This window comes from Pagrus pagrus, assembly GCF_965226575.1.
Source record: "Pagrus pagrus genome assembly, chromosome: 20".
Classification (NCBI taxonomy): domain Eukaryota; kingdom Metazoa; phylum Chordata; class Actinopteri; order Spariformes; family Sparidae; genus Pagrus; species Pagrus pagrus.
The window spans coordinates 12,899,157-12,918,477 of NC_140207.1; the positions used below are offsets into that span (position 1 = coordinate 12,899,157).

General features: G+C 41.8%; 1 protein-coding gene across 1 annotated transcript in view; it reads right to left on the reverse strand.

Moving 5' to 3' along the window:
- The window catches only part of slco5a1 (solute carrier organic anion transporter family member 5A1), a 42,015-nt gene extending 38,687 nt beyond the window's left edge, over positions 1-3,328 (reverse strand). The window contains exons 1-2 of the mRNA XM_084341296.1: positions 3,179-3,328; positions 1,294-2,692 (exon numbers count right to left, since the gene is read on the reverse strand). Of these exons, the coding sequence (XP_084197422.1) occupies positions 1,294-2,254 (961 nt within the window). The 5' untranslated portion in view covers positions 2,255-2,692; positions 3,179-3,328. The remainder of the gene's footprint in view (positions 1-1,293; positions 2,693-3,178) is intronic.
- Positions 3,329-19,321: the final 15,993 nt, after the last annotated feature.

Here is a 19,321-nt window from a genome sequence, read left to right on the forward strand (position 1 = left end):
GCACTGTTTACTAGAGCCCAGTCGATACTGGATTATTGTGGCTGAAACTTCACTGGGAATTTCATAATTATAAACTACCCAAGCATCTTTCTGGACAAAAGTTCTCGTATCGCATAACGGTCAACATATACGCCAATACCGATATATATGTGAGAGGCCAATATCGGCTGACAAATATATCAGTATATATCAGCTCCACTCATTGTAGAGGTCATTGGTGGTCATTTGGAGAATGCTTTGTGTTCTGCTGCACAGCATGGATGCAACCAGGTAATTTGCATGAAGACAACACAAACAAACATGAAGGAGAGTGAACGTGACAGAATGGGGTAATTCTACACAGCCAAGAAAAAACGAGGATCTTGTATCAAAAAGAGGGGCTGCTTCTGTCGCATTGTTGGGTTGAGACTTTTGTCATATCACACAGCCCGAGATGCAGCCCGACACTAAAATCAGTGGGGCGTGACCATCTGTGTAAGACCCTGCAGCAGATTGAGGGGTGCCCCATGTCCCAATAACCCACCTACGGGGCGCAGATAGACAGGAGGATTACCTCTGCAATCATGCAATCCTTTATGAACTATGTAGAGACGTGGTATGTATGTACAAGACCATTAAGGCCAGAAAAGCCTCAGCATACCAGATGATTAGGATACCTGCGCAGAAACGTACCAATGATTTGGAATAAAACAGACACAACAGAAACTCGTCTTTTCTGGCTTCACACGAGAAAATGTTGCTTTACTGCTGCTCACCTTCTGTGCACACACACACATACAAGCGCAGACAGTATGGGACCATTAATCATAAGCAACCCAGTTCTGCTTCTCATCCCACACTCCTCTCATGTGCTCCAAGGTTGACTTTGCAGTCTCTGTATTTACCTCAGTGTGGTGCAGAGGTTGCATGCCGGGGAGATTAAATCAAAAGGACAGAGGGCAGGGGGGATATGAGTGCATTGTTGAACTCATCGGGTACATGTACATGCCCTTCCTGGTAAACATCAGCAAGGCCAGACCAGTGCATGACTGTCTTTTAGACCTATCACAATGCAAACATCTAATCCATTTATAGTGGAAATGAAATCAGCAGGGATACTTGAGACTGATTGGGTTAGAGACCACTAACGCAGTCACACATCAGAGCTGCGGAGCAAGAATAGTGGAACTGCTCAAGTCTAGAAATGTTTCTGTGTAAAACCGCCTAACTGCAATATAATTTCTTCACTTTCTGTAAATGTCAATCACAAGCAAGGAAAAAAAAATGCATTACAGTGCTTCCAGATTTTCTTACCCAGGTAGAGCGATGCATTTTCTTTCTTCACATTGTCATCCAGGTAGGTGGGCCCCAGGGTGTAGATCGGTGTCGAGCCCATGCCCACCAGTATCTGGGCACAGATGAACAGAGTCACATACAGGTTGTGTTCGTTGCCCTCCTGGTCACGAGGGCACGACGCCACATCAAGCAGGTCACGCCCGCTGCTGTTGCCGCTCTGACAGAGGCCTTCGCGGCCCGTAGATGAGTTCATCTCCTGGATCTGGTAGGGTGGTGAGATGAAGTGCGGCAGGGAAAACAACGCTGCCCCTATGGCGATGACCACACCACCCACAGCCAGCCAGCGTGGCCTCTGACCTCTGCCGCCAAAGTAGGAGATGAAGACCACCACCAGCAAGCTGCCGATGTCGAAGCAGCTGACCAGCAGGCCGGACTCAGAGCTGCGCAGGCTGTAACGCTTCTCGATGGTGGTGATGACGCTGCTCAGGTAGCCTGAAACCATCAGGGACTGAATAAAGGTCAGGTAGCACATGCAGAACAGGAAGCAGCGGGAGTCCCTAAGGATGACCCGCACATACTTCCTGGCTGGGATGCGGATAAGGCGGGTGAGAGAGAAACCAAGTTTTTTACCCCCGGAGCCAGCGGCCCTGTGGCCGTCCACAGGTAAAGAGCTGCTGAGCCCCACCATGCTGGAGGCGGAGGGGGAGAAGTCTGTCCTGGAGGAGGGGGACTCTGCCTGGCTGGAGTCTGGGGTTTTAGGCTGGAGCTCGCTGCTCTCCTGCACTGCCACACAGGTGTGGGTGGTTTTGACCAGCGGACTCTCCGCAGCCTTTCGTTCCTGCCGACAGGGTCCATTCAGGATGGGTAGGCTTTTGGACTTGAAGCAGTTTTCTGAATCCATGTACTGGTCCTGGAGCTCACGGATCTCCAGAGACTCAGACAGGTCGCTCCCTGTTTCCTCATTGTCCGATGAAGTCATGGCACAGCTGGAGATGTAGCTTCCGACGGCTCGGGTCAGTCAGTCAGTAGCCGGTGCCACATGAGGACACAGGGGAGCTGAAGAGAAGACTCTGCCCTGTCAGTAGGACCGGGGCGGACTGAACCCCTCTAGTTATGTGCATGTTTTATTCCACATAGTGGCAAACTCCACCTACAAGCCACTAGTGATGATAGTGGTATCATGAATGAATACAGAAGAACATCACCTTCTTTAACTTAACACTTGAGTTGTTTACAATAAATAGATAATAAGATTTCAAATAAAACATGTAACCATTAACAAAAGGTGCTGCTTTTTTACAATGTTATCCAAATTAAGGATCCCACGTTGATATTGATTTTATGGCTCTTTGTTAGAAAGCATCCTTGATTCATAAGGGCTTTTTTTGTTTCCTTTGTCCCATAGCTGTGCAGCATCCTGAAAAAAAAGAAGATGAAAACAGGAAATTAAAGACATTAGCTACCATAAAAAAAACGGTTGCTACTTTCAAATAGCCACGTAAATATATGAAAAAATAACCGTTATAACTTGTGGCAATATGGAAATATGCCCACCCTTGATTAAAACTGCTCACTTCGTCTGGCTAAAATACTTAGCACAAAAAAATATCACACGAAAAAACAAGAAACAAAAAAAATAAAAGAGCAAACAGTCGCATTGGTGTCAAACTGTCGCAGCGGGCTAAGGCTAAATAACAGCCCTTTGTCAAAACGAGAAATATTCCTAGAGAACAAAAGACCACGCTGCCCACAAACGTCTCAGTCATGACTTTGAAAAGAAATAAAACCTCATATTCAACACGAGGCGTTTCTGAAATTAACCAAACAATAAGTGTCGGCCTCGAGCGAAACGGCGACAAATATAATGTGACACAACTTGTAGGGAAAGGGCTGTAATACTCACACAGGACAGAGGGAGGTAGCCTGTTGTTCTCCACGGAGCGGCCACTCACTGAATGAAATCTGTTTGATGCGGATGGCTGCTGCTGCTGGTGGGCAAGTGCTTCCTTCACTGACCGTCGGAAATCGCACATCGTACCGTTAGGAGCGACAATAAAGTGGAAAAAGGCGCTAAATGTGACACGTTTTGATTAATAAGACTAAATAAGTGATATAACTGATGATTACACGACAGATTTTGATCTACAAATGTACTCATCAATAAAAGTTACCCTGCACAAACTCATTTTATGCCCATAACGCGAAGCAGCTCTTTGCTATTTGAGCTCTAAACTGTTAAAACAATCCCCGATAAAAGTGTCTTGGTCTTCTTTGTTGGTATTTTTCACCAAACACACACACTTGCGACAAACCTTCTTTAAAACTTTCAAGCTCCGAGGTGACACACAATACGACGAAGGCAACTTCAACGCAGCAAATCTCGGGGGTGAATCGGCCACGTTTGGGATTTGTAGTTTCTTCCCCGACTCTGACGCGCGTTCACGTCCCTATCTGACTACACATACAACTGAAATAAGTAACAGCGGATATCGGAGACGCAAGCAACGGTGACTATTTCTGTGAATATTAATACATTCATATTTTCACGCAGCTGATTTAGAATACACCAACTCAAGGACTTCAAGTACCAGCATGCTTCACGGCTCCATATGTTGGCTTGTTTGGTACACTACGTCATGTGGACAGCTGAGACCCTTGCTGACCCAGCATTGATTGACTGGTCACAGCCACAGGCTCCTATAGACAATGGGCTCAGTGGCTGGCAAGTCTCTCTGACGCAATAAATTGTAATCAAAAATGTCTCCAGTGAAGGCATTTTATTTCCTCAGAGAATACTAGCACTCAGTCATTGATGAAAAGTACTTCAACTAGTATATTACATTGAAGACTGCACTGAAATACCTCTCTTTACCTTGGAGGAATGTAGTTTATACATACAGCTGGAATTAATCTGATATTCCTGTTACATATCAAGACAATCACATTCATGTAAATCATATGAAGACTTTTCTTTTGAGGAGGACAAGTGTAGATATTTTTTCAAAATCTTTTATTTTTTGAAAGGTAAAACATCACTTAATGTAGATTAAATGGAAAACATTAGACAGCTGATAGAGATACACATTTTTCGTTTAATAGAGAGAGAGAGGGAGTTGACTCCCTGTGACTGTCAAAGGGATGGATGACTTTCCCCAAGGTCATTAATTCATTTCCTAGACTAGGTAGGCTGGGTGATCAATCCCGCTCTTCCTCCTCCTCCTCATTCTGATGCTCTTTGGTTTTCTCCGTAGCCTTTAAACAAAGGCTGAATGTCAAATCTCCGCTTCACTACACAGCAAATGTTGAATATTTTTGTGTTGTCTCTTTTTAAGTGACACATAAGCTCAGCTTTCTATTTCGAAATGATGCGGTCCACCATTTGCTTGTGCGTCTGACAGGGAATGACAGTCTCTCAACAGTCAATCAGAGGGATCGATGAGAAGCATCATGGTCCATCATAGACCTCTGTGGCCTCCATTCAAGAGTTTTTCATCCCTGTCTCTGGCCATCAGCGCGCAGCAACCTGATCAATACCACAAACCACCATGAATACACACCGGCATGAGGAGATGAGAGGAATTATTTGGCAGTTTATCATCTCTGCAGAAGCTCTGCAGGTCAACCTCGAGCAGGAAACCTATTAGAGGACTAAACGTGTGATTTGCTTTCACCTACAAAATACACTGTTAATACTACATTACATATACTATATACTATGGTTTTCTTTGGTTTCTTTGCTTCTGTAATTCATTTGCTTTGTATTATTCTCTCTATTTATCTACTTTCCTATTTATTTATTCTAGTTATCTATTTACATATTCATTGATGCATATATTTATATGTTATCTTTCAACATGTGAAGGGAGAAGAATACAGAAATAAACACAGAAATAAATATGTAAAAATAAATGAATGAATAAAATGGAAAAATAAAACAGAAAGTAAATAAATATGGGAATTAATCATATAGAAGCACATTAAAACAAAAATATCAAGTTATGGCACAATTTAGAAATTAATTACTGCCTAAATGTATTTTGAATATCATGTTTGGTGAATTTAATGTCATATAATTTAAATATTGAGCCATTTAGTCATTTCCTTATTTCTTTATTGTCTTTGTCAGTTTCAGTTCTTCATAACAGGATACTTAAGTCCAATACAATACTGATATTCTAATTCTTTGTAATCATGGAGAAGACGATAAAGAAGTTTAAACAATATAAGCGATTCGAACATTCGCTGTATATACTGCTTGTCCAAAGCACATTTTAAGGGCCAACTCAAAGTCATTGATTTAGAGAAGTGACCCTTTTAGCCCGGGGACATTTAGTTAGTCCATGACCTTTCACAATAAAACTGAGCGAAGGAGAGAATGTGACTGGAGACCTCCCAGATGACAGGAGCAGCTTTTTCCCAAAGGTTAATATGTTCATGCATTCCCAGAAATAGTGTTAATGGGCTACAGTGCGGCTTAAGAGGAATTTGGCTTGCAGCGGCAGAAGAACAAAACGTGTTTGTCTTTGGTGCAGAAACACAAACAGAAAACTTCCCATGTGAACGAGTGAACCAGTACAATAGAGACTGAACAAGCATGCCTGCATTTTTAAAAGGGGAGGGGGTCTCTACAAAGCTTTCCTTCATGTCTAAATGTTTCCCACAATCACTGCCAGTGCTTGTATTGCATTTCTCATATACCCAGCAATAAAACACACAGCCTCTTATTAGAATGACTGTAAAAGCAGTTTATTGCTCACAGGGGTCAGAAATCAAACCTAATTAAAATATCAATATCTGTGGGAGATATTCAGACCAGTGTTGTGCAGAAATGGATCATTCCCTGTGTATTGCGTAAAAAGTCAATGAAACTGTAAACTCAAATAAATAGCAGACTGTCTGCGTGTCACCCTGTAAGAAAGGTTTTTATAATGTGATGGAGCAAATAACTGATTTCATATCCAAGCACTGCTTCCACAAAGGAGAGAAATACAACAGCGCCCTCTAGTGTACAATCTGGTTGACTAATACCAGAAGCAGCAGGGTGTTTGTGTTCCTTAACATGACCAGTAGATGGTGCTCAGACCTCAAGATTGGCATTAAACAGAGGCTGCTTGTTGTGATACATCACATGCAGGTGGGCTGGGAAATGACCACTTGAGAAGCATTGATTTGTAGAAGCATCTGTCTCTCAAAACTTCTTTAAGTGTGTGAAAGAGCAATGATAAAATGCTGTAGTACTAATATGTAAAAAGTTTTTTACAAACAAAAAGCAAGAAAAAAAATCATTTGTATCACTTTTGTATGCATTTGTATTATTAATCAAGTAACCATGATTAATAAATGGTTAATGTAAAGTTAATCAAACTTCAGTTCATAGTTATTTTACTATTAATAAACAATTAAATGCTTTATAAACATTTTACTAATCAATTGTAAAGGTTTATAAACATCAGTTAGAACTTAATAATGGGCATCCAGATAATGTTTATAGGTGAACTACACAGTATTTATTAACCATTTACATCAGTTGTTACTCTACAGTAAACAAATGTTTAATACATGGTTTATAAAGCATTTCATTGTTTATTTACAGTGAAATAACTATAAACTAATGCATACTTAACTATAAGTTGACCATTTCTTAATGATGGTTATTATAAAGTATTTGAAACGTTTTTGTTTTTAATTCTTGGCAAAATACAAAATCCAGAACTGTGTAAAGACATTTTTCACTTTAGTAATATATAATATTTACAGGAGTGGAGGAAGTATTCAGACGCTTTGCCTCAGTAAAAGTGCTGATGCTATACTGAAAAAGTACTCTGTTGTGAATCCTGCATTGAAAATGTTACTTAATTAAAAGTATGTAACGAAAATAAGAAAATGTTCTTAAAGTATTAAGAGGAAAAGTATTCAGTGCAGAACAAAGTATTATATTGTCTCATTAGATTATTATTACCCATACATTTAATGTAAAAGAGGGATTTTACTGTTGTTAAAGTGCAGCTAAGACTCCAACTAATATTATTGTCATTCCTCAATTGATATTGATATATTATAATAATAAAATTCCCAGTACAGTTTACTGTTTCAGTGCACTGATTTCTTTTGGACAATGAAGTTTATTGTTAAACTATAAAATGTTCTGCCTCTGTTGCGTATCTTTGTGTGTGTTTGATGAGCACATTTGTGGAATCATTGCAAAAAGTTCAACCCAACACAACATCGAACCCAAAAATTGAGTATCGGTCAGGCTGTATTCACTATGCACATTCTGTCCAATCACAACAGTCTAAACCTTAAAATTATTTTGAAATGATGACAATTATAACAATTATTTTATGGATAAGCAGCAGATTTTCTTTAAATTGACCAAATGATTTATCCATGAATCATTTCCTCTGTATTCATATGAACATTTGTTTAATTATTGCCAAAACAAAATATTCCTTCAGTCCTTCATATGGGTTGTAAGCAAAACACTTAATTTGTACACTTATGTAGAAGAAGTAACTAAAGCTATCAGATTGTTGATCTCAAATCTGTACATAGGTATAGTTAAATAGGTAAAATAGGTATAGTAAATATACTTCACTGTATTCCACCACTGATTATCTACATTTAATAATAGCCAGTGTTTTGATTTTGGCATTTAATTTGTCATCTTTTTTTCTCCCGTATCCAGATGCTGGATCCAGTCTTTATCATATCTGCATGTTACAAAGACGTTTTGCCAGCGAGATCTCCTGTCAGTCCATGAGTGATGACATCATCATCATCCTCATCATCCTCTGCAGCCTGTTCAGACACTTCCCATGGCCTTGGGCCGCTCTCCCCCTGCTCCATCCCACACTCTTCCTGTTAACCATCCCAACTTTATTGACATTACAGGAATCGCTAATGAAACACTGTCTGTTTCTCAGCTTGTTGTGCCTGCAGATCTATTACAGGGAATCACACGCAAACTTACACAAACATGCATGAAATATACTGTACATCCCCATCCCCCACGCTTCATGTACACACTGCAGCCTTTTCCTGTACGTAGCCTTGTTACATGTGAGTAACATACGGGAAAATGCAGTGATGGCGGACGCTGAGGTGTCTGCATCTGTAACTGGAAGTCAGGGGTGCTGCTGGGAGTTCCAGGATACCTGTCTCATAATTAATCTGATATTTCTCTTTGTCTTCGGGCTGTTTTTGCGTGAAGGTGAAGCTAACGCTCCAATCCTCTCCGACTGTTGCAGGGTTTCATCAGCTAATGGCTTTACAGCAGCACTCAAAGATATAGGAGGACTCTATGCTTGAACTATAACCCTCTGTGGTACTGTTTTACCACATTCTGTTTACCGGGAAAGGCATCCTTTTAAATTAGCCGTCCTCTTTGTGCTGCTTTCTAAGGTCAACATTCTTGTGTTGTGGACAGACTCCCTGGCCTGTAGTTGAGACTACTACCAAAATTAGTTCACCCATTCAGAGGGGCTACAACTGGGAACTTTGCAACCCAGAGAGCGACTGATACATATGAATAAGGCGAGCAGATCAGGACAGAAGGGTGGTGTGTTAAAAAGTGCAAGGGCCCCAAAATAAAGACCCCCGGTATAAGCCTGTGGAGGCCCCCCGACTGTGCGGAGCAATCCCAGCAGATTGGGCCCCATGCTTATGCAAAAGTCCCTCACCCCCTCCCCTCTGGACCCATCACACTCAACCCTACCATCACCTCCACAAGACTGATGGGTAGGCCAGGTCACCCTTTCCACAGGTCCGTCCATGACAAAGGCCGGCTGAATGTCCCTTTCCTAATAAATCATGAGGACATTAACAAATATGTGAAGAGCACAACAGCTCCTTTCCCTGTAGGGATCTTTAACACTGATAACACACACACAGCTTCGATTAGCAAAGATCCTCCCTGCTGAGGGGAGCATCAGATAACATTTGACTGATGACGACTTAATCAAAAATGATCCACTTCTTGTAGGAAAACACTCTTTTAATTTCAGTTTTTTGTATACACCGAATAGAATATAGGTAGTTACATACAACTGCAATCTCACTTTAATTTAGTACATAGGATTAAAAGAAATGTAAATGAATGTAAATTTAAATGTTATATTTATTTTTATTTAGTGACACTAAATAACAATAACACAAAGAGCACTCTATTATAAATGCTTACAGCTGTTCTGTTACTGTTTTCTATGTTTGTCTTTTGCAGCTGTTTCTGTTTTTGTCATGGCTAACTGTTGTTTGTTTATTTATGTATTTTTATGTATAGAGTTGTTTCATTTTGGTTTTGTACCATTTTAATTTGTATTTTTTGGTTTTTAAATTGATATGTACGGAAGCTAATTGCTGCCAACAAAGAGACAAATAGTTTATTATTATAAAAAGTCAAGTTACTTGTTATAATGTGAGAAGTTGGCATGATGTAATAACATAAAACCACCATGTTATGACATTAATCTTCTCACATTATAACATGACATTGTCGCATTTCACATTTTAACATGTTCCTGATCTAGGCTCAGCAGAAATACACCGCCTTAGATATGGACAGTATTACAGTAATCAGATAGATATGACAGTAATCATTAACCAAAGCTGTTGCTAATGAATCAAAACACCATTTTAATATAAGTTGCATTCCTTCTTGCTTTTCAAAATCAGAAAGACAAATTGCAAGTGTCAGTTATCTGGTGATGACGATGACAACTATGATGATGATGATGATGATGATGATGATGGTATGAGAAAGGAAAACCCCAGTTCAGCTGCATACTCAACATGTGTGTCCTTCCCTGAGTTTACTGTAAACAGGGGGGCCCTCCTCAACTCCCCCCAACGCATATGGAAATGGGCCATACCTTCAGGGCTTTGTCCTCCTCCAAGAGCATCCACACAGCCCTCACAATGTTAAAGGAGGGACTGGCAAACATTTCATATTCATGGGCCACAATTACCTCCATATGAATGGAATAATTGCTCTTTAGAGGCTTAAGCTTCCAACTGAAGTATGTGTGCGTTTTTCAGGCCCTCGGGCGGAAAGTGATCGGCCCTAGGCAGCAGAGGGTGTGCTCTATCATCTGATGGAGGGACATCAGACATAGTTCCTGGTATAATGTACATGTGGATGTGTGTGTGTGAGTGTGTGTGTGTGTGTGTGTGTGTGTGTGTGTGTGTGTGTGTGTGTGTGTGTGTCAGGATTGCTTTATCTGTGTTTATCTGAGAAGAAACGCTCAACATTAAGCTGATCATTTCTTTTGTTTTATGTTATTTTGATAAGGAAGCACGAGTGCCAAAGATAGCAGTCAAAGAATTAAACTAAATCAGCAACAAATCATTTTAGGATGCAGAAATTTTACAGGAAAAACAATTAATCTGCCTGATGAAAGTTTTTGCAAAAGAATATATGTTTTTGTTTAACTGCAAAAATAAATATTTCACACATATCAGCATCAGATCATGCCACCCAAAATGTTTTTGCACCTGTTGTTGGTAATAAAGACATCTATGTTACCCATTTAAAGCATCATTCTTTTCCTCTGAACAGGGTGGGTCCTGCTTGGATGAACCCAAAGGGAAATCCCTTTCCTATTGTTGTCATACCACCCTGACACACATCAGCTCCTCAGAAGCCAGAGGTACTTGAGCGTGTGCCTTCTTAACCCCTGAAGAGGATCCTTCTGCCCAGCTCATCCCACTAATTACCTCCCAGCCATACTTTAAATGGGCCACTCCTGATAATCAGCCCTAAGCTGGGAGGAAGGCTGGATGGAAGCACAGACAGAGGGAGACATGGATGGATAGGGGATGAAAAGGATGGGGAGGGGGGTTCAATGAAACTGATTAGAAGCTAGAAGCCTCAGTGTGACAACTTGTAAACTTTTGATGATGTCATCCTTGATGGCTATAGATCCATCCACAACTGAGCAGCTGAGTTGATATATATATATTTTTTTAAAAGTGTGTTTCTGAGAGTAGGTTCAGCAGGTTCAGGAGTTTTTACTGCAGTTAAGAGTGTGTGGCACTAAAGGTTTGCGTGCATTGTGACAAGTGAAACATTCAAAAAGACATTTCCCTCGTTGTGTTGGGTCATTTTTGGATTAGTGTGAGGGATTTCTTCTTTGGTAAATGTTTGAAGCTTTGAGACCCATCCTCCATCCAAGTTTCATGGAAATCCGTCCTCTAGTTTTTATTTTTTGCTGTTCACAAACCAACCGACAAATGGACACAGGAGAAAACGTAACCTCCTCGGCAGAGCTAATAAGCCGGACTGTTGCGCTGGGTGACGTGCACCTGCATTGCGTTAAACACAGGCACTGCAGCTTCATTTGAGTCAAACCACATAGCCCATTTCCCAAATCCACAGTTGAAAGTCGGCCCCAACAAGAAAACAATTTCCTCCTCTTTCCTAAATTTACAGTGCCCAGCTGTTTCAGGGAGTTATTAAGCCTTTTTTTTAAAAATTAAACGTGACCCTTTTTAAAGATTGACCTATATATAGGAATAGGAATATAGGAACAAATGGGCTTCCTGGACACGCACACACACACACACACACACACACACACACACACACACACACACGCTCCTCATACAGTAGTCAGGTTCTTGAGACACAGCTGCTAATAGAGCAATGCCTTCTGCCCCCGATCCACACACATCAGTACACACACACATACACACACAATGCAGTGGTGTTTGCACTGTTATCACTGCAACACTGTCTTTGTCCGGACCATAATCCGGGGGATCCATTGTTGGCCATACGTGCCTGCTCCTTCATTATTACCAACACTCACCCTCCTCCTCGCCCCTCGAACCACCCCCAAACCCCTCCAAAAGGCTGTCTGTCTTTCACCCCCTCCGCCCCTCGCACAAGAGAAGTGTGCTGCGCCACAAAGGGGCACAATTAGCCCTGTGACAGCGAGTCCCGGCGTGGGCCAGGAAGCATGCCGCACAATGGGGCCAAACTTTTATACGACACTTTAATGCAAACACTGGAGTGTGCTGCCCCGTGCCTCGCTGCTTAGAGCCTTTGTGAGCGCGAAGCAAGGCGGTCATTCATTTCATTTGTTGGTTAGCCATTAATTGGGGAGGCACGGGCAATGAGGGTGGATGAAAAAGGATGAAATCATCAGTGGGCTGAGCCTTTAAGTGAATCCCATGCCAGTCATTCAGAGATTGCTCTGTCAATGATTATATGGGGATCAATACAGTGAGGGCAACTGCTGTCTTACTGTAGGGCACACACAGATCTGCCACGGCATCAAGCAGAACCCAGACACCCCTGAAACAATCATACAACACAGATATCACACACACACACACACACACATCCTGTCTGTGTCAGAGCACTTCAACAGGTCTTCACTGCACTGCCTGACCCACATTAATGATCAAGCAGACTTAAATAAACCCTCTGTGGTTGTTCTCTATCGATCAGGTGATCTGGCTATCAGATAAGCTAACAGATCTATGAAGGGCTCCTGCTGTAATTGAGTTGCTCTTTGGGAGTGTGTGCATGTGTGTGTGTGCATGTGTGTGTCTGCCAGTGTTCCTGTTATGCCCGAGGTATTTTCCTGGAGGATTATCAGCACACTTCAGCCGCGAAGCGTCGCTTTTATTGTTTTTACTGTGATTCACACTGTGGAACCAACTGGGAGATGTGCTCCCGGTGCTAATTATGAGTTGTAAAGCAGGTTGTGATTGCAGTTGTTGGTTTGAGTCCCAGAGGGGGGGATCAGTATTCAGTCTGTCCACTGCGCTGTGTGATTAGAGAGTCCAGGCAGAGGAGGAGGGTAAAGTTTAGGTGGAGATGTTGGACCATTCGATGCATCGACAGAAGGAAAGTCCTGTCATATGTGTCTGTTTTTGCCTTTTCGTTGTACTTGATTGGAGTATATCTATTGGAAAAATGTGGAAAAACAGACCCTTTAAAGGTGTATTATGTAAAATGTCCACATTAAAATGTCTAAAAAAAGACTCTTATGTACAGCACGTATACTGTTGAGATGTGTACCTTATCTCCAAAAATATTTATACCCAGAGATATCCCTCATTATTAAAGAAATGAAGACGCCGATGTGAAGCTGTCTCTTAAAACACCGTCTAAAGCAGGATGCCTATCACGACTGTCTGACCCTGACCTTACAGAGCAGCTCCAGTCTGCATAACTCACACACAGTTACCTCTGTGGCCACATCTCAGCCTCTAAATCAGAGCCTGTAGCCCATTAGAGTTTCCCCATCCCGTCTCCTCCTCCTCCTCCTCCTCCTCCTCTGGTCCAGACACGACTGATGGCTTTTGTTTGCTCGCTCACAGCTGCTGCTGTAAATCTGGCCCGCCTCAGCCATCCGCCAAGAAAGCCAAATGAGCTCATCCTTTTGCTCAACCTCTGTTGCGGCGGTGAAATATCGAGGATGATGATGATGATGGCAATTATTGGTGATTTCCTCAGTGGCGTGCGTCATTATGGGGAGGAGGGGGCCGTTGTTCTTTGTTTTATGTGTGGAAGGGCCTACTCAAGGCGGGATGAATTGTCTGTCCTCAGGTCACTGTTTGGATCACCTGGCTGATTGTATTTCAGCTGTTGATTAACTGAGGCCGGATTAATGTCAGAGCTATATCTGGCAGAAAAAGAAGAAGTGATTCATCTGACTGTGTCGTCCCTCAGCTGCTGTCTTTATAAATCGCTGCTTTATAAATGGAGCCCTGAAGTTCTCTATCTCTTTCCGCTGCAAACCCTATAGACCTTCTCCTCTCCCCTCATCCTCATGCTCCCTCTTCCTTTAATTACTGTGTTCATGCTTGACGGGCGCTGATGACTTGATTAAGCCTGCCGTGTGCAGTTCCAGTCTCTACCCTGCTGATGAATGAGTCTAAAGCTTATTAACTTACTCGTTCTGATCAATAAGGCGCTGGGCTCGAACACTGCAAGGACAGAGAGGAAACTGCTGTGGCTGCTGCTGCCCCTCCACGCTGGCAGAGGGGATGAAATCATCACACATGATTAGCCCGCGTAACCAATCCGGCTGCTGTGCGGCGAGGGGAGTACAGGTGGATTGATTTTACTGGATTACTTTGAGTCGCAGAGGCTTTAGAGCTTTATACACGCAACTTTAATGATTAATATCACTGATTTTGCAAAGTTGTTCAAATCTCTAGGTTGAAAATGACAGATACATGGAGGGAATTTGAATGGAAGGACTGCCTTTCACCACATTATTGGCTAAATATCCCCCAAAAAGATGAAGTTTATTGATAAATATTGCTTCTTTTGCAAAGTTATTCAATTCTGTAGGTTGAAATTGATAATATAATGTTTATTTTAAGACACACAAATCAGGACAAAGACTTGAAATTGGAGGAAGCTTAAATGGAAGCACTGCCCCTTAACTAGAAAATTGGCAACATATTAAAACAAAGATGAAGTTTTGGGTGTTGAACTGACCCTGGATTCTGGGGAGACTAGTTAAAAATCCCTAATCCCTTCACAGTTCACAAATTAATTTTGCTTCTAATTCCAGAAAAAAAACGGTTATGGTCTCCTGATGAAGGTCAGATTACCAACTACTGAGCAAAAGAGAGAAAGGATGAGAGAAATGTCACAAATATTAAGATAAAAACAGAAACATTCATGAACATCTTCTCCAAGTTTGTGAGTTTTTTCTGTTCTATGTTGGGTTGATTTCATTAAAAAACTACTAAAAACTCTTCTGTGAAAAATCTCAGCATTTCAGTCGTGTTGTTATTTAACAAAATGTCAAAATGTGTGTGTAGGGGGGCCCGAAAAAGCAAAGCCTGCCCAGCGTAATATTTACATTTAATTGTGTGAATGAATGAATTCTGTTACAGAACACAGATTCTTACCCAGGAGGCCCTCTGAGAGCAGGACTCAGCGGATGAAGAAGGGTTACATCTCAACCCTATTCCCCTGAGGAGGCCCTTCGGCTCCACCAGGGCCTTCAGAAACAAGAGGCTAATCATTGAAGCTAATGTGACCTCCAATGGAAGCAGCCAGCGTGCGTGAAGCCTATACAGCGGTGAGCAGATATTGTTTGAAGGTGACATCTTTGCTAGTAATCCTTGGAATAGGAGATTATGACTGAGGAAGGTGCCATGTGTCTGTCCGTCTCCACCCGGGAGCCACAGGAGGAGAAACACGCTTTCCACTCTTCACATTCCCATATTGATCATTTTTTGTGCTGCAGATTCAGTCTTTTATGGTAAAAGGTGCCAGTATTGATGTATTGTGGTCAGTGATACAGACAGAAAGCACACACACACACACACACACACACACACACACACACACACACACATACACAGAAGGGAGCTGAAAGGTGTTTGATTCATTTTTCATGTCAAGAAAACAGTCGCTTCCTGTTGCAGAGAAGATGCAGATCATACGATATCCCCCCATCCGCCTCGTGTCTGGGAACTATCTCTGGTTTTGTCGGGGTCCTTAATGAACAGGACTTTGTAATGTAAGCCGCTAAATGTTAGCTAGGCTAAACAAGACAGGCACCGTATTAACCTTTGTTTCCCCTTTGCCGGCTGCTGTGTTTGGAGCATGTGTGAGAGTGTGAGGGTCTTCTGGGAAGAGCCCTTTAAGATGATGTGCACCATTAATGTGACTGTAGGCCGGCTCCATTTCAGAGGCATTGATCTGCTGCTGGAGTTTACAGAGCGGAGCCCGAGAGGATGGAGAGAAGGACCAGAGGTGGATCTAAAAATGATGTAATGAGGGGTGCTAATGCGGGAATACTGCCTGCACTAAAGGTTACACTTTGTTTGGTGACTTTCGCCTGTTGTCTCTCGTGTTTACTGGAAAGTTTAAGACAATTAACTATCATCACAACTTTTTTGCTCTACAGTTTACTGTTTTTACTGTTTACTCCACTAGATTTACTCCATTACTTTAGTTACTCGTTACTTTTTAGAATAATAATGTGTTTGAATCTGCAATCTAGACTTAATCCTAAATGTTTCCAACAATGTTCAAACCCAGGGAAATCAGACGTCTTGCTAAAGCTTATTTCTACCTCCCATCCTTGATCAGGCTTTTCAATTAAGGTTAAACCAAATGGAGCCTTGGTTGTTCAGGCATTTTACAGTCTTTGGTAACTTCTTATATCTTCAATGCCTCTTTCTGTATTAGGATTTAGTCATATGGGCATTTTGAATGTTTCTTTAAAGATAAAAGCGTCCATGTTCATCAAATTCTGCATATCTCAGACTCTGTCTTGGAGAGTTGTGAGCTCAGGGACAGTCTGATGCAAATCTGAGATATAAAAATATATAAATGTACAAAAAAGATTTAGGATTAAAAGCAACAGAACAAACAGAACAGACTGTGCATGTGTATATGCATGTGCATGAATTGTACATGACTGTAAGTACTGTATATGTAAAGGTGTACATGTAGGTAGATCCGTTTAAAATGAATCCAATATTGACATCTTTGTTGTTGGTTTTTGAATCACCGTTTCACATGTAAAAGCTTTCAATTGTTTGAGTATGCTGTAAACATTGAGTCTCTTGTTTGCTTTCCAATCTGTGCATCTGGATAAATGTGTTGATGCTTTTGAAATCCTCTTGGTTCAGAAGCGTATGGATAGACTAAGCCTGTTATTGAAATAATTAAAGAGAGGAGGGTTGACGTGTAGAGGAATCTATTGTACAAAATCCATTAAAAAAAAAAAAAGCCAGGGATACATTTTATAGCCAGACTCTAGACACTCAGCAGGCACCAATAAATCCTAAAGTGTAGAAAATAGTTGCCGAGCTCTGCAGTTTTCCTCTGATGAATGTACATTATCAGTAATATAGACTGACTCTTACCGTATCTTGAGCCCCGTCTTCTGTGACTTCTATTACCTCAGTCAATAAGAACATCGTCAATAAAGTAGTCTGGGGTGTGTAGTTTGTATTAAGTGAAGGGTTGTGTCTTTTCCAAGTATTGGATATTTAGTTAAAACAAAACAAACTGGTCTATTGTATCAGGCAGTATTTATGGAGCTGCATTATTGCATTATTGAAACGGGCTTACTGATAAGGCTTCGATAACAGCGCGCTACAAAAAGCAGCAGTGATTGCCGCCACTAATTAATTGCCCTGGTGTTACCAGATGAATCAATGACCATCAGAAGATTGTCTGTGGCCGAGATGAAGCTCATGTGTTGGAGATTGTTAAAAAAGCATAAACAGATCAATGGAGCTCCACTTTATAGGCCTGGATATGGCTTAGATATCTGCTCCGCTTGATGTCGGAGTGTGTGTGTGTGTGGGGCCGGCGGTCCGCCCGGTAACCAGAGCCGTAACACAAACCCATTTAGCATATGGCATTTTTTTTTACCACGGAGAGGTAAACACAGTGGGGAGGCCAGGAGAGTAGTAAAACACACTGCTCGGGCCAGATCTCCCTGTGGACACACACAGGGTGGACACACACAGAGGACACAGTGTCCAGTCCCAATGACAAGCCGAGGTCACTCTGCTCCGTTCAGGAAGGTATAATCATTTTCCTTTATCTAGGTAGCCTCTTTCCTGCGACTCTTGTGTCAAGATTGTTAAAAAGTAAGTTACGCACCTTGTCTTGCTTTTTACACATTCTATCTAAGTGCCTGAGAGTGGGTTAGGGGTTAGCAACATGGCTACTGCTAGCAGCCTGGCTACTGTCTCAGTGCTATGATAAAGACAGGGTTAAACTCGTAACAATAAGTAGGCAGAAAAAAAAGGAAAATACATGTTTTTTTTTTACAATATTTGAAAAATGATTGATATATTTGTCAATATATAGAGAAGATATGATTATAAGTACACTATTAAACGCTGTATACAATTCTATACATTAAGATGACACTAATTTAAAACATAAGCCTGTGTCAACTCTTCATTAGTGTAAAATGTAATTACAAGGTGAAAATATTGTCATTATGCGGTTTGATTGGCACAAATAATGAAAGAAATGTTAATATATTAGATCACTATACATCTCTCATGTCCCGGTGGCAATGAGAAACACATGACGACGGAGGTGCAGGCTTCGTAACAACACCGGAGCACTCCTCATGAAATAAATGCCCGTCCGTTCACCTCCTTCTTCGCCTTCTTTACTTCCTCCATCAAGTGGCTTCCTTTTCTATTGTAGGGTTGAGTTTCCACTGTTACTCCATTTGTTTGTTCAGATTTTTCTAGTGAAAGTGAGAGCCATCACACTGTTCAATCAGTGTTTTCTTCATGATTATAAGTTCAAGCAAAGAAAGTTGTCTATTTCCACTTTAAAGTTTCTCTCCTTCTTGACCTATGACCTTTACTTCCCTCAGTCTTCGGTGTGTCACAACACTAAAGGATGTTGATATCAACTGTCAAACCCTTAAAACCCTAATGGGGCTTTTTTAAAGTGACAATCTTAACAGATCAATGAACCGGTCAGGAGTCAGATTACAAAGACCGTCAATGACCACACGTGAAGGAGAGGAGAGAGAAGAGAAGGGGAAAAACATGACACTGCAGCACATGACAAAGTCAGCCGTCAAAGACACGGAGCAGAGACGTCCATACTCACCTTCAGCTCGGTTTAATGCACTGCAGCCGTCGTTCATCCACTCAGGAAAAGTTACCAGGGTGAGGCCGCTCCGACGAACTGCTGACAGGGCGTAAAAAGACCAGTGGTGGCGGGGTGTTAAGAAGTTAGATGCCGGGAAGAAGCACTAAGGTGGTGCTAGGCTAGAGAGAAGCCATAAAGGCTTGTTAGGGTACATTAGGTGGAGGAAAGGGTCATAAGGCTTCATGAATGTTTCAGCAGGACGGGGGGGCATTTGTCTTCCACCTCCACTGTCAAAAAGCCATCATGACTCAGTGTTGGGGGTGGGTGGGCTGCGGCGATGCAGTGGGAACACTCACATACGGCATGACAAACCAGAACATACTGTAGACTCTTAGCTGTGGTAGTGCACTCAGTGCCCGCCTCATCATTCACAGTCTTCATCTTCATCACTGTCGACACAAGCGCTGTTGAATCATTGCTTCTCGTCTC